This window comes from Rhinopithecus bieti, unplaced genomic scaffold (genome assembly GCF_001698545.2).
Source record: "Rhinopithecus bieti isolate Rb0 unplaced genomic scaffold, ASM169854v2 scaffold_315, whole genome shotgun sequence".
Classification (NCBI taxonomy): domain Eukaryota; kingdom Metazoa; phylum Chordata; class Mammalia; order Primates; family Cercopithecidae; genus Rhinopithecus; species Rhinopithecus bieti.
In genome coordinates this window covers 6,849,710-6,870,786 of record NW_016803481.1, presented here as the reverse complement: position 1 = coordinate 6,870,786, position 21,077 = coordinate 6,849,710, and the positions used below count along the sequence as shown (strand labels likewise).

At 51.5% G+C, this 21,077-nt stretch overlaps 1 protein-coding gene across 1 annotated transcript in view; it reads right to left on the bottom strand.

Annotated features, from left to right (window-relative positions):
* Nucleotides 1-21,077, bottom strand: part of LOXL2 (lysyl oxidase like 2) — a 104,624-nt gene that overhangs the window by 12,163 nt on the left and 71,384 nt on the right. Inside the window, exons 6-10 of the mRNA XM_017885707.1 lie at nucleotides 17,291-17,474; nucleotides 10,763-10,914; nucleotides 8,202-8,369; nucleotides 5,080-5,245; nucleotides 715-958 (exon numbers count right to left, since the gene is read on the bottom strand). Coding sequence (XP_017741196.1) covers nucleotides 715-958; nucleotides 5,080-5,245; nucleotides 8,202-8,369; nucleotides 10,763-10,914; nucleotides 17,291-17,474 — 914 coding nt within the window. The remainder of the gene's footprint in view (nucleotides 1-714; nucleotides 959-5,079; nucleotides 5,246-8,201; nucleotides 8,370-10,762; nucleotides 10,915-17,290; nucleotides 17,475-21,077) is intronic.

The following is a 21,077-nucleotide window of genomic DNA, read 5'->3' as shown; positions in this document are numbered from 1 at the left end:
AAATATAAATATATATAAATATAAAAAATATATATTTTTTTTGTTTTTTTGAGACAGAGTCTCACTCTGTTGCCTAGGCTGGAGTGTGGTGGCATGATCTCAGCTCACAGCAACAGCTGCCTCCCGGATTCACGCCATTCTCCTGCCTCAGCCTCCTGAGTAGCTGGGACTACAGGCACCCGCCACCACACCCGGCTAATTTTTTGTATTTTTAGTAGAAATGGGGTTTCACCGTGTTAGCCAGGATGCTCTCAATCTCCTGACCTCGTGATCCGCCCGTCTCGGCCTCCCAAAGTGCTGGGATTACAGGCCTGAGCCACCGTGCCCGGCTGGGAATATTTCTAAAGGAACTCAGAGTCCAACAACTGCAGAGCCTGGAGTACCTGGCAGCGCACAAACCTGTGGACACACTTGGAAACCATGGGCTGAAGGTCAACAAGGAGGGTATGGGCGCTCAAAACAGTGTGTTTCCTGATGTTAGAAGTGTTGGAGGCAGGAAGAAGGGGCGGCAGGCCAGGGAACTTGGAGTGGAGAACGGCTTCGGGAAATGTGACAGCCAGTGTGGCAGATGCAAGCCCCCCACTTAGGAGGATCCTATCTCCAGACCATGCAGCCTCTTGGCTCTAAGTGACCCTGGCAACTCTGAACTCCCATCTGAGGCCCGCAGGATGTCCACTGGGCAGCTTAGCGGGGAGGGTGGTGAGCCAGGCCTACCTGTGACAGTCATGCCAGATCCACGCGTGGCGGCCGTTCTTGGGCCGGAAGTCGGACTGGCCATTGTTGTGGATCTGGGAGGAGAAGCGCAGGAGCCGGCGGTAGCCCGTGGTGGGGTTGGTCTGCGCGGCTGAGGCCGAGAGGCAGTTCTCCTCCATGGCACACTGCAGCATGAACATGGGCCGGTCCTCCAGGTAGGTGGTCTGCTGCACCATCTCTGCATTGAGAACCAGGTCTGGGGCGGCTGGGGAGGACGGCATGCTGGTCAACAAGGCAAGAGACCCCTCCCCAGGGCTCCCACTTCTGAGTCTTGAGCTGGGGCAAACCCCTCTCCTGCCTACCACCACCTTCTGGAATGGCTCAAGGGCTCCTCAAGGTTACCTTCTTGTTTAGCAAGACCCTAAATTCCCCTTTCCCCCTGCTGTGAGTCCTCTTTGACAACTCTTCAGTTATCAGTGCAGATGAGCCAGATGTTGAAATTTCCAGCTAAGCACAGATCATGGTATGGTAATAGATCCCGTGCCTCGTGAGCACTAAACGTGAGTGATGAGCACACGGGGATGGATTATATTATTCTACTTTCAAGTGGCTTCAAATTTTCAATAACAAAATGCAAAAAACAACAGTTAACGATGTGATTGTTCTACCCAGAGAGAAAGAACACCTCTCATACCTTGGTCTGCTTCTTCTGGAAATGATGTATTTTCCAACATGTATAATATTGTATGTAGAGTTATGGTGTGCTAATACTGTTTCCCTTAAAATCCATCTTGACATATTTTCACGTTGACATATATCCATTACAGCACATTCATTTCATGGCTACATAATATTTAATTCCTAGCTCTATCTCATATGTTTAGATATATTGGCTGTTTGGAATTTTGCAGTTACAAGGTGTGATAAACACCCTGTAGTAAATCTGTGCATATAACTTATTTTTTTCCTTTAGAATATATCTCTGTAAGGGAAACTGCTAGGAGAAAGCACTGTCTATTTTTAAGTCTCTGATTCCTATTGCCAAATTGCCTTCTTAACAGGTTCCTCCAGGTTCCACGGCACACACTGCTGCCTTACGGGGGAGTTTTTCCCAGGTGCCTGTCTTTTACAACGCTTGATTTACTCAATTAGCGCACTGCACAGAGCAGGTGTTAAAAGAATGACTGATGGCTACAATCTACGTTTACTCAACAATTGTATTAGGAAGCTTAGCTTCTTTGCAAAAGGAGTAACTGTAGGCTTTACCTTTAAAAGTGAGCTTTCAGTGAGCATTTCTAGTACCCAGAAAAATGCCATATATGAATCAGTGATCACAAGATCCTGCCATCTTTTATTTTGACAAGTTGCTTGTAAGTTTTTTTTTCCCCTAGACTGCTTGGCAGAATTGCTTGTAAATTTTAAGCAAGCAGAGTCTGTGAGTTTTGCTTCCCTCAAGTTCACCAGCACATGGAGGGAGCTCTGTCTCCCTTCTTCCCCTCCCGCTCCAGGATCATAGGCTGCGGCAGAGCCCAGCAGGTTCTCAGTAAACCCTGTGCGCTCACTGAAGGAGCTGGCATCCTCTGGAGAGCAGATCCAATCACAAGAATTGGGTGTGCAACTGAAGGGAAGGGAAAGGGTGCACACAGATGGCATGTGGGGTGGGGCATGGAAGCCGTAAATCAGGAGGCTCCCATTTACTGACAAGTATTTCTTCTTGGAGGCTATGCAAGATGCAGCATTGCCCTGCACCGAGTGTTCTGGGCATGCTGATTTTTATGAGGGTGTCATGTGAGCCTCGTATTAGTTGACAGGCCCTCTGAATACCTCCAAGCTGAGCATGGGGGTCTCCACTTGGGCTCTCCCTCCAGCTCATGAGAGAGAGATCATTAACGTACCATGTTCTGTGATTAGCTGGGAGCCTGGGACCTGCAATCTCAACACCTGCCATGGGCTGGGGACTTGGCCTCCCCTGCATCCAGCAGGCAGCGGAACTCCTAAGTGGCATCCTTCCACCTACCCATGGCTTGAGTATTACGATGCACTGTGCGAGGCTCTCTGGAGAGAGCTGAGCAAGGCAGAGGTGGAACTACCCTAGACTCTAGCAAGAGAGAGACATGTGCAGCACATAATAATGACTCCTGCAACAAGAGAACAAGAGCTGGCAGGAGAAATGCGGGGTATGACGGGAACTGTAACAGGAGGAGCCTGTCGGGTGGGTGGTCAGGAGGCTTCTTTGGGAGAAGTTGTGTTTTAGTTTTTCTCTGAAGGAGGGTGGGGATTCGAGGAAGCAACACTAAGGATGAGGTTGGGACAAAACACACAGCCTGCGCCAGGGCCCGGCGGCACGAGGGAGGGCCAAAGCCAGTGTGGTGCAGACACTGAGGACGGGTGGGGGTGGCCTGGGAGGAAGCCGGACAACACGAGCCCTGTGTGAGCCCCTGGTCACAGAAGTGCGGTGGGACCCTAGGGTGGGATTTAAGTGGGAGGTGGTCTTGGCTCTGGCTTTGAGGAGGGGAGACGAGGAGAAGCCACCGCAGGGGCACGTGTCACTGTGAGGATCTCCTTTGCAGTGATGCTGTGTGGAAGGTGGTCATCTGGACACAGGCAGCAACAGTGGCAGGGAAAGACATAGAGAAGGTTGAGAAAATACTGAAAGGTAAACATCAAGAGGGACTGGACATGGAATGGTGAGGAAGAGGGAGAATCAAGGAGGATGTGTAGATTTCCAGCATATGCAATTGGTGGGGTGAGAATAAGATATTATGAAGGGTTGCTGAAGAATTACTTTATTTCCCTGAATACTCTAACATGCATTTGGCCAGAGGAGCCAAGCGCTGTGTTCCTGGCCCCAAAGGCTACTGCCCCGCTGCAGACACACTGCCAGTGATGCTTCAGCCTAAGCTGTGGAGCATTCTGAGAAATCGCCCCACGAAACTATTTTTGGATCTTCCATGAGAATCTGAGGGTATTGTTCATCTCATAAATCTCAGTCCTCAGAGAGAAATTCCCTTTAATCTCTAGAGCTGTGGGTTTCTCTTGACTCATGGGTTAGTTTTCATCTCATAGGTACTGTTAGTTATATTAGTGACCACTTTTCTCTTTGCTCTGGCTGCTAGGAAGCTCACTGTGAAATTAATGACCTATTCATAATAAAGGTATAGAACCCCTAGTACACGTTTTTAAAATTAACCCCTCCCTGGCTCCATTTTAAGCCACTACCATTTTGCCAGCACCTGTCTTTCATCTGTTTTTATTTTATGCTATCTTGAATTGTATTTAGGTTTGTATTATCTTAATTTCCTTCTAGAAAAGATGGACTATTGCAAATATAAATAAATTGATAAATAAAGAAAAGTTCCCTGACAGGGCAGTGGCTGTTCCTCTCTGCTGGGATGCCTTCCCTTGGGGAGCTGGTAAGGTGGTGATCTCACCATCTCTCCTCTCACACAGGATGTGATAGCTTATGATGTCTGCCCAGAGAAGCCTGCCCTGAGGTCCTGCTTTGTGAGGGCTAGGAGATGCTAGTGAATCTAAAAGGGGTTGGTGGGAGACGCAGATGCTGGGCTCAGTTCAATCCCTCATTCTCTGTGATGGCAGGATGACAGTGCATTTTTGTTTACCAAGCCCTTGCGCCTATTGTCACACTTGATTTCTATTTTCCAGGGAAAACTACAACTATAGACCACAGAGGCTGACACACTTTTCCAAGATCAGCCAATAAGGCAGGCTCTGGTCTCAAGTTCTCTGGCCAGTATCTGGGCCTCCCAATGGAGATGGCTATGTGTGGGTTTATATTATAAGGCCAGGAAAGGGAGGGCAGGGTTTGGGCTCAGGAGGACAGCATTCCAAAAGGTAGTCTACTGCTCCTCTTCTCTCAGCATGGGAGGGAGGCTTCAGGAAGTGGGTCATCCTGAATCCTGGCTGGCATTCCCTCTATGGGCTCAATCTCTCTAGGACTCCCAGCGAACCACCAGGCAGCTAAGTGACCTCCAGGGTCTGAAAACAGGAAATGCTCCACGAAGGAGGTGGAGGGAAGAAGCCAACACCCATGGAAGGTGTCATCGTTCTCATTTAACTGGCATGACGGAGGAGCTCTCAGTCCTGTAGTCTGCCCTGGGTCACTGCGGTAGCAGTGGTCCTGTGACTGAACCTGGGCTACAGACTGCAGCCCCTCCCTCCCCCTTTTCTCCCCACTGTGTCATAGACAGCGATCCGTGGTTGGGGTGGCGGTCATCTCTCTTGTCCCCAGTTTTTCTCTCTTAGGATTTCATTCCACCTTCCTCTATTGCTTGGCTCATGGCAAGGCTTCAGAGTCTCTTGAGGAATAACTCTTGGGACTCTGGTCCCCTCGGGAGCCCGGTGGGGAGGGAGGGGAGGAGCTCTCACTTTCTGAGCAGGCAACTCCGGCCCCGTACTGCACTCCGCCCTGGGGGCAGGCCACGTCCTCCCCGTCGTGCCGGCAGTGCGCCAGGGACAGCTCCGTTCCCGAGCACTTCACTCCGCTCATGACCACTTTGTTGGCGTAGACATCTCCGTGCCAATACCAGGTCTCCTGGAAGAACCAACAAAACAAATGGTGGGTACATCACCTTGAACTGTCACTTTCTCATATCCTGTCAACTTGCAGCCTCACAAAAATCCCAACGTTTTATGATCCCATTTTTCGGATGGAGAAAGTACAGAGAGTCACCTATGCAAGCTGTGCAGTTAGTTGGTGGCAGAGTGGGTGGGAATCCAGGTCTCCTGACCCTAGCACTTGGACTCTGTCACTCTCTCCCTCAGGGAAGTAGAGCTAAGGTTGTGGTCAAACACTGCAAGGCTGCATGTCAGGAATGCCAGGTGCACACAACTCAGGTTGCCTACTTCCTAGTCCTGAGCCAGGGCAGACATTGCTAATCAATCACTGCACTCTCTCCTCTAATCCTGAATGGGATCTCAGAATCCTTCTCAACACAGTGCTCCGCGAAGATGCTATTGGTTGATTGGAAGTGGCAGGAGAGAAGAAATCTATTTGCATATGTCAATCGTTAGACATGTTATAAAGATGAACTTATGAATTTAGACTTTTCCCCAGTTTAAAGAGCAATTAATAGAGCAGTTCTGCACAGAAACTGAGGAGATCCGAGGCTTAGGATGCTGGGATTTATTTGGCTCCTTTGCTCTATGGGGCTTCAAAATACTGTTAGGATTTACTTTCATACTTCAGAGAAGTTTCGAGTAGAGAAAAATGAGAAGCAGAATGGGGGCCGTCAGGTACAGAAACGGGATGAGCACACAGGTGCTGTGTTCCTCAGGTCTCTCGGGCTTGGAGGCTGAGGCAGGATTGGAGCTCAGAGAGGTCTTCTCAGGATCGTCAGAGACAGACCATCAGGATAGGAAGGGCCTTGGAAGTATTTATATCTCATCTAAGCTCTCCTGTGATGGTTCATATTATGTGTCAACTTGGCTAAGCCACAGTACCCAGATACTTGGTCAAATATTATTCTAGATGTTTATGTGAGGCTGTTTTTAGACGGGATTAACATTTTAATCAGTAGACTTGGAGTAAGACAAATTAACCTCCATAATATGGGCGATTCTCATTCAATCAGTTGAAGGTCTTAAGGGGTTAAAAAATAAAACCTGAGGGCCCCCAAGGAAGAGGCCATTCTGACCACAGACTGACTTCAGACTCAAGCTGCAACATCAATGCTTCCAGCCTGCTGGTCTACTCTGCAGACTTCAGACTTGCCAACCCCATAAATGGATGAGCCAATTCCTGAAAAGAAATACCTTTCTTCATGCTGTGTGTGTGAGATATACACACACATATATAAATACACATTCATATGTCCTGTTGGTTGATAGCGCGCGCGCACACACACACACACACACACACAAATACGCATTCATGCAACTTATTGGTTCTGTTTCTCTAGAGAACTTGACCAATACCCACCTCCATCCTCCAGATGAAAAACTGGGGACTTGAGAAGGGATGGGGCTTGTGATCCGTGGCAGATTTGGTACAAATGTCAGTCCCAGGCCAGTTTCATGACCCCAGCTGAGGCCCAGGTGTCTTAGGAATGAGCTGACCGGGAAGAAAAATATCTGGACAAAGTCTCCCTTGAAACGTGGCACTGTTTTTCCACTCTCCTTGGAGATTTAGAGAGTGCACTGGTTTGTCATAAACAGTATTAGCAGAAACACTGCGTTGCCTGGGGAAGCCAAGCTCCCAGAGGGCGTAAGCAGCTATTTCAAAGGCCTGCCCATTCTGGAGGCTGGAATGAAGAGCCACAGGGCAGGGGACCCCGGGCGGCTTCTGCTCAGGGCTCAGGACCTCCCATCAGAGCGACCTGGACCCACCCAGCCCATGGGAGACAGTCAGGCTCAGCAAGGATGCGGGAGTTCTCCTCTTCTCTCCCTAAACCCCTTTCTTAGGTCCCAAGAAGGGCCACTGGGGAAGGAGAGCTGGAGTCAGGATTAACAACATAAGAGGAGGGTCTCCAAGCATCTTCCCGTTCTGTAAGCTGCTTAATGGAAGTGTTTAGAGCCAGGATACTGAGGACTTGGGATTATTCATTCCACGTCACATGGAGGACCGCTGAGGCAGGGGAGGTTGGCTGCTTTGCCCCAGACCATTACACAGGTAGCTGGTGGGAATGCGTCGGGATTAGACCCAGAGCCTCCTATTTTGTTGCTCCTTTTGTGATGGGGGTGGGAGGGTGGGAACTAGGACCAGAGCTCAGCTGTTCTCAGCTGAGTCACTCTCTCTTTGGAGAAGGGGAGTTGGAGGAAGTGCAGATGATGTGACAAGTCCTGGAGATTACCTAGCGTGTCAATGGGAGAATGCATTAGGCACAGATGCCAGTGGAGAAATGTGTTCAGACCAGAGCAGGCTTCCAAGGGAGCAAGCTAAGGTGTTNTGATGGGGTGGGAGGGTGGGAACTAGGACCAGAGCTCAGCTGTTCTCAGCTGAGTCACTCTCTCTTTGGAGAAGGGGAGTTGGAGGAAGTGCAGATGATGTGACAAGTCCTGGAGATTACCTAGCGTGTCAATGGGAGAATGCATTAGGCACAGATGCCAGTGGAGAAATGTGTTCAGACCAGAGCAGGCTTCCAAGGGAGCAAGCTAAGGTGTTTAGGGGGGGTTGAGCCTTGGGCCACCTCCCTGAAGGACTGAGTTGCTTCCTTCTGCACAAGGCACATCAGGGCCCCTCCAGGATCAGCCTTGAGCTCAGGGTGAACCCCAGTGTGCAGTGCAGGAGTGGACCATGAAAAGCAGAGCCCAGCCCCTCATTCTGCAGCCCAGAAATTGAAGCAGAGGTGGGAGCGACCTGCCTGAGGACTCAGGCCTGTAAGGAGCAGCGCGGTGGCCAGAGTGAGGCTCCCTGCCTCCGGATCCAGGGCAATTTGCTCAGTCCTTCCTGCACGGCTAGGGAAGGTATGTGGGAGAGGGGGGCTGACTGAAGACAGTGTGGTCAGACTGCACAGAAGGTGAATGCAGGGTCTGAGGCCGGGGCTTCTCACCTGGAAGGCGTTGCTGGCGAATCCCAGGCCCAGCTGGCGGCAGACCACCATGGCCTCCACGATGCCCCAGTTCTGGCCACACACCATCCCCCACACAAGGGACCCGTTTCTCTCCACCAGCACCTCCACTCGGCCCTCATAGGGATTGCGGCCCCCGTTCAGGCGCAGCTGCAGACACAAAGGAAGGCCACGGTCACCAAGAGGGACAAGGGAGCTTCCCCACTACACTGCCATCAGCCTCAGTGTCCTGGAGTCCTAAGCCAGGTGCTGCTGCCCGGGACACACACACTCAGATTCAGCAGCACTCTTGGCAGCCCCCTGATGGCAGTACCATGCCTAGCGTGGTCTTTTTTTTTGAGACGGGGTGTCGCTCTGTCGCCTGGGCTGGAGTGCAGTGGCCGGATCTCAGCTCACTGCAAGCTCCGCCTCCCGGGTTTATGCCATTTTTCTGCCTCAGCCTCCCGAATAGCTGGGACTACAGGTGCCTGCCACTTCGCCCGGCTAGTTTTTTGTATTTTTTAGTAGAGACGGGGTTTCACCGTGTTAGCCAGGATGGTCTCGATATCCTGACCTTGTGATCCGCCCGTCTCGGCCTCCCAAAGTGCTGGGATTATAGGCTTGAGCCACCGCGTCCAGCCGCCTAGCGTGGTCTTATAGTGAGGTCCCCACCCCAGGCACCCTAAGCAGCTGGGGAGGTCCAGTGACTCCACTGAGCACCACAGCAGAAGCTGACGCTGCTCCCCAGGAGCCTATCAGTGGGGGCTGCTCTTTGGAAGGATGGTGCTCTCGGGACCTTGACATGTTGGAATCTCACAAGACTTCTGCCTGGGCCTGTTTCTCTTTGCCACAACCCCTACCTGGCAGGTTTCAGAGCCTGCTGGCATCTTGTCCCATGGCTCCCCTGCTGGTCTCTCTGAGACCCACCTGTTTGACCAGCTGCCTGTTTGACAACTCCACTTGGTATCTCAGAGATCACAAATCTGAACTTGTCTTTTCTCTTTACCCTAAATGACTGGGTGTGGCCATGTTCAATACAGCTTTATTTTAAAAAACAGGCTGGGTATGGTAGCTCATGCCTGTAATCCCAGCACTTTGAGGGGCCAAGGTGGGAGGATCACTTGAGCCCAGGATTTTGAGACCAGCCTATGCAACACAGCGAGATCCCATCTCTACAAAAAATAACTTGAAAAAATGAGCCAGGTATGGTGGCACACACCTGTAGTTGCAGCTACTCGGGAGGTGGGAGGATCCCTTGAGCCCAGAAGTTTCAGGTTGCAGTGAGCTATGATCATACCACTGCACTCCAGCTTGGGCAACAGAGCAAGACCCTGTCTCAAAAAACAAATGAATAAAAAACCAGGAGGAGGGGTGGGCTTAGCCACACATCATAGTTTGCTGGGCTCCTGAATCTGCTGTTATTCAAGCCAGAAACAGAGGAGCAATTCTTGACATCTCCCACTCTCTTATCTCACATCCTATCAAAGTCTTCACCTGTGGGTTTTATCTCTCGTCTCTCTCCAATGCATCCACTTTCCTCCAGTCCTTCCCTACCCTCCCTCATCTCTTGCCTGAGCCAGAGCAGTGTTCCTGCTCTAGGTCCTAAAGCCAAGGCAAGTCTCAGAGGCTCTGGCTGCAGAATGTGGCTGCCTCGTTGCCTCTGGGGCCAGGAAAACACGTGGTCATCAAGGGCACTTCCCAAGGCTCCAAGACGTTAAGGCTGACCAGGCCTGCGATGGCCTCCATGACAGAGAGAAGGGTTGACTCTTCCGGAAGGAATCTGGACACTTCATGCACTGGGGGGCTTTTCCCATTTTCTAGAGAAGACTGGAGCACACAGTGTAGCTGGCATGCAGTTCTAACTCAGCAAAGGACGCAGCTTGCCATTCCCAGGGCCCCACGCAGGGCGCCAGCATCCTGGAAACCGTGCAGCTTTCTGGTGAGCGGGGTCTAATCTCAACAATGACAATGGAGCCTATGGGACTTCGTGGTCAGCCAGGAGCCTCTGTCCTCATCCTCTCCACCTCCTCACCCAAGGAGGATGCCAGGGAAGGTCAGGCCCTCTCCAAGTCTCTTAAAACAGCCCAGGCATTTCCCTTTTCCTGTTCCTTTGGTTCTCAGTGGCAGCAGCACAGAGTTTTAAAGAACGGAACGAAGTGTGTGGCAGCCCAGTTTTTTTTCTGAACATGAATAGAGAAAACAACGCCTCCAGCCAGCAGAGCACAGCCAGGCTGCACTGTGTTTTGATAAGGTGATGGCTAGCCGGTCCTACGCCTGTCTTTGGAGGTGGTGAGGCAGACGTGAGGTAACTCAAATCAGATGTTAACATGCAAGGAGGCAGGGCCTTTCCAGTTCACACTGCACACAGGGGCTTGCACCTGCTGCCACGCCAGGGCCAGGCCCGAAGTTCAGAGGGGGAACGAAACATTGCAAATGCCAAGTGGCAATGTCTGCAGCAGTACTAGCAGCAGTGCCTGGTCACTTCCTGGGTTCACCCCAGAGCTCTGTGGCTGTACTTTCTGCGGCCTCAGTTATAGTCTCCTCTAAGTGTCCAGTTCCCTCACCTTTTTCTGCAAGCCCATGGCAGGGGTGTTGCATCTCACACCAGCGTCCTCCTCGTGGTTGCAGCCCTGAGACTCGGCGTTGAACTTGCAGTCTATGATGGATTTCTCATTGCCCGTGCACTGGATCTCATTGAGGTGGATGGGTCCAATCCCTGCAGAGGGAGAATAAACAGGCGCTATGAAAGCTTTGGAAGGAAACTTTCTGGATTGGCAAGAAAGCCCTGGACAATAAGAACATGCCTCTCCCATCCTCAGAACTCTCCCCACTGCCTCTCATAATCAGCTCAGTGACCCAAGCCTCTTCTCTCCAGAGAGAACAGTGCCAATTCTCTTGGGATTCACTTATCCCATAAGAGCAAATAAAGTTTGCTACTAATTTGCTGTGTGACCTTGGCTGATCACTCAGCCTCTCTGAATACCAGTTTTCTCTCATTCTTTTTCTAGTCCAAAGGAATTGGACTAGAAGTATACGTTTCCTTCCCGACTTTAATGTTCCATGCATTTATGAATCTCAAAGGTACGACTACTGCTGCATCTGTAAGGGTCCCTGCAAGAAACAGATGGCATGTACAAATTGGATTGAGTTAGAAAAAGGGATTTCAAAATAAAGGTATGGATGGAGTGAAGGGAAATCACAGAGCACAGTCCAGTACTCAGGAGCTAGTGATACAGGCATAGATACCACACCTGATACCTTCTGCCTCCCTGCTAGGGGCTGTGGATTTAAAGATGGGTAAGGCAGGCCCCTGCCCCGAAGAGCTCCCAGTTCCCAGGGGAGGCAGAGCTTACACAAAGGCTTGTGATATGACGTGGTCAGTAACAAAGATGAAGTTCACAACAGGTGCTCTGGGGCTCAAAGGAGGGCCCTCGACTCTGCCGGGGGGTTCTGGAGACGGCTGGTATCGAGGCTTACTGAGGCCAAAAACCAACTTCTAGATCAACCCATATTAGCAGGCAGGAGCCAAGTTTCTATTTCCTTGGAAACTCATAAATGATGCTTCCAATTCCTTGGAATGTTATAAAACGCATAAAAACGCATTGGTGATGGCGGCTGGAAGCATCAAAGGACTAGCATGGAAAGGCTGTGACAAGGCACCGATCCTAATCAGAGCCCAGGAAGCAAGCAAGGCCCACAGTTCATGGGCACAGAGACAGTCAGGAGAGAAAACCTTACGTTGGGAAAGAGCAGAAGGTTCTGTCTGGGAAACAGCTGGGCTGATCCGGTCCAAACGCCCGAGCTCTCCTCCCTCTTGGGAGGCCCTCGCTGTCTCCTGCCTCCTGGACTGCCCTCTTTCTGCCTCCATCTAAGGAGAAGCCTGCCTTGAAGAAAAACCTCCATCCTCCTTCATGGTGCAGCTTGAAAGAACTCCCACTTGTCTGAACTTTTGCTTGTTACACATCTTGCTCAAGCGGCAATGAGCTGGGCAGGCAGCCTGAGATTGAATTCAGCTTGAGGTTGAAGATTAGGTTGAATCCTTGGAGAATGATAAAAGCTTTACCTCTACCTTCCTCATCTGTAAAAGGCCAATTAATTATAATATGTGTTTTGCCAGGTTGGGATTTTTTTTTTTTTGCAGGGGGCGGTGGTGGGGGGAATGAAGTCTTGCGCTGTTGCCCAGGCTGGAGTGCAGTGACATGATCTCGGCTCACTGCAACCTCTGCCTCCCAGGTTCAAACAATTCTCCTGACTCAGCTTACCAAGTAGCTGGAACTACAAGTGTGAGCCACTGTGCCCAGCTAATTTTTGTATTTTTAGTAGAGATGGGGTTTCCCCATGTTAGCCAGGCTGGTCTCTAACTCCTGACCTCAAGTGATCTGCCTGCCTTGGCCTCCCAAAGTGCTGGGATTACAGGCGTTGAGCCACCATGCCTGGCCTGATTAAGGTTATTTCTTATTTCTCCCACTTGACATAAGCTCCTGGAGAGCGGAGTATTTGTGGAATAAATGAATTCTCCATTCCAAGATCCAGGCTGAAGAGCACTTAACCAATGTTTGTAGATTGCTAAGACTAGAGCTCAAGACTGGACAGGACAGGTAAAGCCAACTTAAGAGCCTAGCATGCCTCAGACTCAACTGGTTGGTCTCCTTCTGGCTGAATTTCTATGTAAACTTGAGCGGCTGTCTCAGACATCTGGGGACGAGGCCCTGGGGGGCAGGGCCTCCCTCCTGAAGCACGTATACCCATGGTGCATCCAAGGAACGGCACAGAGAAAGAGGCCCAGCATGGCTCACCCTTTTCCTGCCCCACTGAGTTCCGTGGGGGGTTGGGCAGGGTGGAAGACACTCCGAAGGACACCAGACTGGGCATCTGGCTTCAGCGTGCCCATGGTGTCTGTGGGCTTCTGCTTCCTTCTGCTGACCTGGGCTTGGCATTCTGCACCTTGACCTGCAGCTGTCACCTATTCCTGGGTTCTGGGGCACCCCTGAATTGCTCCTCCTCACGGTGCCTTCCCCATCTCCACCTTGGCTCTGTTCTTCTCCACATACAAACCCTGGCCTACATGACCACAAGGCTTGAGGCAGAATTAGGGCGTGGTGGAAAAGCCATGTCTAACATCATAGAGCAGTGTTATGGCTTCCATGGGTCCAGGCCAATGAGTGGCCTGAACTGTCAACTAAGCTGGTTACAATCAGATTGTAGGAAGCACAAGAGAACAGAACAGGACATGTCACGGGTTCTGCATGTTGTAAAGCTAAGCTCTTGTTTAGAAAACCTTTGCTGGAGTTTTACATGTCACATGCATTCCTTCTTGGGGATTGCATGCAAAAGGGTTTTCAAGCCACTCCTGTAAAACTGGGGAGCCGCCCCCTCCAGTCCAGGAGCCACCAGCCACATGTGGCTATGGAGCACTTGAAATGTAGCCAGCCAGTTTGTCTACTCAGGAATGCAGACAAACTGAGATGTCTGGTGTCAAATACATCCTGGATTTCAAAGACTTAGCACCAAATATGCAAATGATCTCATTAATAGCATTCATATTGATTACATGTTGAAATAATATTTTGGATACACTGGTTTAAAGAAAATACGTTATTAAAGTTAATATCATCTTTTATTGTGGCTACTAGAAAATGCAAAGTAACATGCGTGGTTCCTGTTCTATTTCTTTTCTTTTTGAGAGACAGAGTCTCACTATGTCACTCAAGCTGGAGTGCAGTGATGTGATCATGGTTCACTGCAGCCTACCTCCCGGGCTCAAGTGATCCTCCCACCTCAGCTTTCGGAGTAGCTGGGACCACAGGTGTGTGCCACCATGCCGGTTAATTTTTCTTTTCTTTTCTTTTCTTTTTTCTTTTCTGACATAGTCTTCCTCTGCCGCCCAGGCTGGAGTGCAGTGGCACGATCTCAGCTCACAGCAAGCTCCGCCTCCCGGGTTCACGCTATTCTCCTGCCTCAGCCTGCTGAGTAGTTGGGACCATAGGCGCCCACCACCGCGCTACTTTTTTGTACTTTTAGTGAAGACGGGGTTTCACCATGTTAGCCAGGATGGTCTCGCTCTCCTGACCTCGTGATCTGCCTGCCTCAGCCTCCCAAAGTGCTGGGATTACAGGCGTGAGCCGCCACACCCTGCCCATGCCTGGCTAATTTTTAAAAAATTTTTGTAGAGGGGGGTCTCACTATGTTGACGAGGCTGGTCTTGAACTCCCAGGCTCAAGTGATCCTCCTGCCTCTGCTTCCCAAAGTCCTGGGATTACAGGCGTGAGTCCTGTTCTGTTTCTATCGGACAGCACTGGTCTAGTGTTGGAACTTGTCTAATGCTGCAACTTCTTCACCAAGTATTTGTTCTGCTGATCCTACTGATTCAACTGGAACACATTCATTCCTTCTTTACAACGTCAACAGCTCTGGAGCGCTGCGTGCTGGCAGACTTGGCACTAAGGACACAGAGATACAGATACATGTGCGCCCTCATGTGGCATGCAGCCTTGCAGGGAGGTGGAGGCACCAATAGGCAGTTGGAGTCCCGATGTGGGCAGGAGTCCTGAGGCACAGAGAGCAGAGCCTGACCAGGACCTCACATCTATGCTGGCGAGGCTGGAGCCAGTCAGAGCTGCAGGTGCTGTGCGTCCAGCCACCTTGTTTCACAGTGAAGAATCTGAGGCCCAGAAGGTTGCTCAAGGTCACCAAGCAAGCAGGTGGCCGGGCAGGGAGGAGGACTCAGATTGCCCGACTCCCAGTCATTGCCCTTTCACGTCTCCTGGCTGTGGGTGTGGTCACTCAGTCCATCAGCTAGAGCCAGGGCTGAGGGGCTGACCCTGTCTGCTCTGTGACTTGATATTAAATGTGGTACTTTTCCCTTTCTGCCTACTGGAGTTACCCCGCCCAGCATGACAGGAGACGATCAATCATCCACTGGTTCTTTGCAGGACAGCATCAAAAATGCCAAATGCCTCTTTCTCCTAGAGTTCTGCAGGCCCCTGGAAACCTCTGGCTGCTCTGGGCAGTGAAATAATTAGGTCACATAGCACACACCCATGATAAATGGAATGTTTATGTCATCGAGGGCCTGTTTATTCCTCAGAATGAGTGGACTCTGTCCTGTGGGCCCTGGGAGAGCACAAACCCACACGTTGGCCAATCAGTAAATAACTGCAGGGATAGTCAAGATCCAGGGAGGCCGAGTGCAGTGGCTCATGTCTGTAATCCCAGCACTTTGGGAGACTGAGGTGGGTGGATCACTTGAGGTCAGGAGTTCGACACCAGCCTGGCCAACATGGTGAAACCCCGTCTCTACTAAAAATACAAAAATTAGCTGGGTATGGTGGTGCACACCCATAATCCCAGCTACTTGGGAGGCTGAGGCAAGAGAACTGCTTGAACCAGGGAGGCGGAGGTTGCAGTGAGCTGAGATCGCACCACTGCACTGGGTGACTGAGTGAGACTCTGTCTCAAAAAAAGATCCAGGGGATCCTGAGGAGCTCACCGTGCCCAGGGAAGGAGCACTGTTATATGGCCCAGTGGAAGCTCCCAGGTGGCACAATGTGACTCAGAGTACACCCCAGACCCCCAAACTTCAGTGCACACCTGGAAGCTTGCACAGACTGGAGAACAGAGGCAGAGAGACATTCTGAACGTGAACAGGACTGGGCCAAGGTGGGCATAAGGAAGAAGCCCACGTCTGAGAGTTAGAAGACTTGCCTTTCAGTCTTTCTCTGCTGGCAATGATTGGGGTGACCTCAGACTTGTTCTCCTCATTTCTTGCACTAGAGGACCTGAGGTTTCTCCAGCAGTACTGTCCATGATTCCAGGACTCTCTCTAGGCCTCTGGAATGCAGGCCTCCTTCCAACATCAGGAGACCCTGCAAGAGTTGACCAATTGCAGGCCAGGACGTGGGGACGCTGAAGAAGGAAACAACCAATGGCACTAGACAGATGAGCTCCACTTCTAGAAGGGGGAAAGCTCCACGGTCTTTGACTCAGCTGGAGGTTAAGTTCAATGCAGGATTCTAGAGTCTCACACCAAAAACCACTGGACGTGGCGTCAGGCCCTGGGCTAGTGAGGACTATCATTTCCTCCAGGCTGTGATCAGCGACCTCACCACATTCCTTTCTGTGGGGTGATGGCCCGACATCTGACACTATGGAAATATCCCCTCCCCACTGGACAGGCCACCCCACCCCTTGTCTGTAGCCCATTCTGCTTCCTACCCATCCTTTCCCAGCCATAGCAGCCGACGGTCTGCAGCGGCCTCCCTGCTGGTCAAGGCTGAAAAAAATTCCAGGAAATGACTAGGACGTCTCTCGCTCAAGTCACAGTTGTCTCGGGGAGGGCTGGGCACTCGTAGACTGCACAGTCTGTTTGGGGTAAAAACTCCTGTTCAATGACCAAGGCTTGCAAGGATAAGTGGTGTTCGTGAGGCTTCCTGGGGAGGGGAAATGGCCTCTTCTGTGTCGTCTTCTAGCTGCAACATCACTTTCCACCAAGAGACCCACTTGAAAGCCTCCTTTCCTTCTGTTTTTTTGCTCACACGAAAGATTTGTTCAGGACAGTTAATAAAAAGCAGGCCCTTTCTTAATTAGTCTGAGGACATCCGGAGGGCGGCATCTTGTTCCCTTTCTCTGCTGTCAGGGAGGGACTGTGTGCAGGGCTGCTCCGGGGAGGAAAAGTGAGATGGCATTTGGTCCTTTTGTTGTACAGAGTGGTTCAGTCTGGTGAACTCGGAGACCCTCTCCTGCAGGAGAAGCCTGAGAACCCTGGCTTTTTTGGTGGGGCAGCAGAGATCACTGGGTTAGGAGCTGGGAGACCCATGGGGGAGTATTCATTGGCCACTAATATGTTATCTCACCTTGGACGTTTACTCCGTTTTTTGGGCCTTAGCTTCCAAATCCATAAAATAGGGTCTCAATGTTCTCCAAGACCCCTTTCAGCTCTGTCTAGGGAGAGACCTGGGATTCTCTCCCAGGCAGTCGCCAAAGGGAGGAGGGAAAGTGAGGACTGCCTGAGAGCTCACAGCCAGCAGCCAGGCTGTGCTCACGGCACCATGCTCCCGGCAAGAGAGGCCCCCTCTAGCCTCCCCATTCCTTACCTTGCCCAAGTCGGGAGCCAGTGACTGCCTCTTTGGCACTCCCAAAGCCCAGCTCTCTGCAGACCACACTGGCCGACACCAGGTCCCACTTGTCGTCGCAGACGGTCCCCCATTCTCCATTTTTGAGCACCTCCACACGGCCCTCCCCGATGTAGGCACCGCCTCGCAGTCGCACCAGGGGTTGCTAAAGAGACACACGGTCCTGCTGAGTACAGATGCTGATGCACGTTCAGTGGGCGACCACTGTCCCCTCCCCCTCCCTTCCCCACCACCCTGTTCCCAGGCCAGGCACTCAGTCTGAGAGCTGCAACTGTGCTTGATGTATGGATGTGTGTGTGTGTGTGTGTGTGTCGTGGGTGTGTCGGGCTGTGGGAGCTTCCTCTACAGAGACAGCTCTGGTGCAAGCTCCCTTTGCAGCCCTCGCATGGAGCTTCTGTCCTGGTCGCCTGGGGAGCCCATCGGGGACCGTCAATCACTCACCACCCCAACCTATGCGTGGCACAACCTTCCATCAGCACTTCCCCCACTAACTCCAGAGCCTCATGCTTTAGAGCTAGAGAAAGAAGCGCCTACCCTCCAAAGTCTGCAGATTCCAAATGGATCATAATTCTTTCTTATAACAAGGCTGCTTCTAAGCAAGTTTGGATGAACCTTGCTTATGACACAGTGCTACAGTCTAGGCCTGCAGAGACTCCACCGTACTAGGCAGGCACTGGAACGATTCTGCTATGTACAGCAACCAGAGGCAGGAGGGAGCAGACAGGAGAAAGGGAAGACAGGGAGCTGGAAAGCCAACCTTCACACAGCCACGACTCAGAGAACGGATGGGGAGCCTCATACTGATTTGTCCCAGGGCTGGGGGCATGCCCAGCCTCTCCTGATTTGACTCCAAGTCCAAACTGGCCTGACTCCAGAAGATGCAGCCAACCAGCTATGCAGAGAGGGTGGAGAATTACAGTTTGAACACCCCTAGTGTTCACTGACAGTCTGGAAGCTTTAATCTCCTTGTGGGCTTTACTGAGTTAGACAGGAGTAAGACACTCTCTACGTCTTGGTCACAGTGGATCATGTCTTAAAAGATGGGAGCTGGGTCACTTGACTCCAGCTGTCCACATACCTGGGTTTGCATCCGTTTCTCTGCATGTGTGCGCATGCACGTGCATGTGTGGCACATGTGTGTGTGCAAGCTCACCTGCATGCATGCTGCATGTATGCGCATGTGTGTTTTGGAGGAGGCTCAGAAGCCTGTGAGGTTCTCAGCTACTGTTGATGCTCAATTCAGCTCCACAGAGGGAGTGACGGAAGACTGTGTAGCCATTCTAAGTGTGTCACCTCAGACCAGTGTCATTGCCTGCCCTGGCCTATGTTGTCCTCAGCCCATAAGTGCCTTCACCCTACCACTGATGGCCAGGGCGAGACAGGCCTGGGTGGAGGTGACCTTTTCAAGCATTCACGTCCACCAGCTACGTTGAGGGGGATGGCATCATACGAGAACCTGCCTCTCCACCAACTGTACCTTGGGGCTGGCCATGACAGGGTGGGGTGCTGGGACAGCACCCAGATTTACAGACCTCGGGGACTGCTCTGACTCTGGCAGTATGGGGAGAAGAAAAAGGGGGAAAACACCCAGTGGCTACAGGATCTTTTAACCTATGGCTTTAAAAAAACACCCCAAACAGAACAAAACGAGTATAACTGCTGGCTGGCTCCAAGCTCTGTTTTCTGCAGAATGGTGGCCTCCTGCTTCCCTGACCTCCCTTCTCAAGCTGTCTTCCCACAGAGTGGACCATCCATGACCTAAGCTTAACGGAGGCAGAGTGTCAAATAACCTCGCCCCAGCCCGGCAGTGGCCAAGCAGTCAGCTGGCCCCAAAGGAAAGAAAGAAACCAAGGGAAAATATGATGTAAGGCACGCTCGCTCTGTTTTAATTGCTTTGGTATGAACTTGATTCCTTTGCTTTAAACCGCACAGTAGAGGAATTCCAAGACAGTAGGATCTGGTATTCTGGATGACACACAAGGAAAGCTCAGAGGCTCAGGCTGAGGCTGTGGAAAGGATGTGGCCATCAAATCATACACAGGGGGCAAGGAGGGTGGAGGTTTAGGGGGTGGTGGGCTGACTGTCGGAGGAGGGGGAAGTGGCGCTGTCCAGGTATGACCTGGAGGCACACATATGATGGTGTGGTCACCTCTGTGCTCTTCAGAGGCCCTTGAGGGGACAGAGGAGGCAGGGCCTCCTGAAAGTGCCAGGACGTTACTCCGAATAGTTCCCACTCCCCCTGGTTGAGGAGTGCTGGGCTCACAGCATGCATTCTAGTCCCCTCACTGAAGGCTCAGTCTTTTGTTCAAATCACCACCAAGCCTGGGAAGGGGGAACCAAGTGTGGTTTATCCAGCTCTTGCCATGGTGCCCTTTTATATTGGAGGAGTGTAATCACCTCCTTTCCAGAGCAGGTCTCAACAAAGAGGGGAGACTGCAGAGGGGAGAGGGGAAAGAGGGAGGGTAGAGGAGAGGAGACAAAGGGCATGGCTGGGGGAAGGCTGGTTGGCTCAGCCTCTGCTGCTCCTGCTCAGCTGCCTGGACCTGGCTGACACACCTGGTTGACACACTACACTCTCTGCCCCCACCCCAGAGCCCTTCTCCCTCCTCTGACTCCCTCTTATCCCCAACTTGGTGACAGCCCACCTGGAACTCACCCCTGCCAAGGTGATGATTACTACGACCATCACACTAATCAGATGCTGTCTCGTCTACTCATGCCGAGTCAGCAAACAGTGCACTAAGACTGGGGTTTTACCTGGCACAGGGAACCAGCCCCTGAGAAATGATCAGTCACTTCTCCTATCCCTCCCTCTCCTCTTCCCAGTTGCTGTTCCCACCCACTCACAAGATATTAGCTGTTTCCTGAACACAGAAATCACAGAGACCCTTTGATGGATACAGGAAGAAGGAAGAGGAGGAGAAAGAAAAGTGAATCAAGAAGAGACAGATACGGCACCTGCTCTTTTTCAGAGGCTGGGTCAAGCGTGCCGTGGTTGGGGTACTTTACTTGTTCTAGAAAATCGGCCCGTTAGGCCAGGCATGGTGGCTCACGTCTGTAATCCTAGCACTTTGGGAGGCCAAGGTGGGTGGGCCATCTGAGGTCAGGAGTTCAAGACCAGCCTGGCGAACATGGTGAAACCCCGTCTCTACTAAAAATACAAAAATTAGCAAGGCATGGTGGCGGGTGCCTGTAATTCCAGCTACTCGGGAGGCCGAGGCAGGAGAATCACGTGAACCCAGGAGCCGGAGGTTGCAGTGAGCAGAGATCATGCCATTGCACTCCAGCCTGGCAACAAGAGTGAAACTCTGTCTCAAAAAAAAAAAAAAGAAAAAAAGAAATCAGCCCATTGAAATGGGGCTGTTACTTTATATGGGAAGATGTTCATCTACATTTTAGGAATACACTCACACACAGCCCCACACACACACCCCCACACACCCACACACCACCCCACACACACACCCCACACACCCCACACACACACCCACACACTCACACACCCACACACTCACACCCACATGCTCACCCACACACCCACACACACCCACACACAGCCCCACACACTCACCCCCCTCACACACACACCTTCACACATACACCCCCATACATACACTCCCCACACCCCATACACCCCACATACACACACCCCACACTCATATATACACCCCACATACACACACACCCCACACTCACACACACCCCCCCACTCCTACACACACACTCACACTCCCACATACACACACAC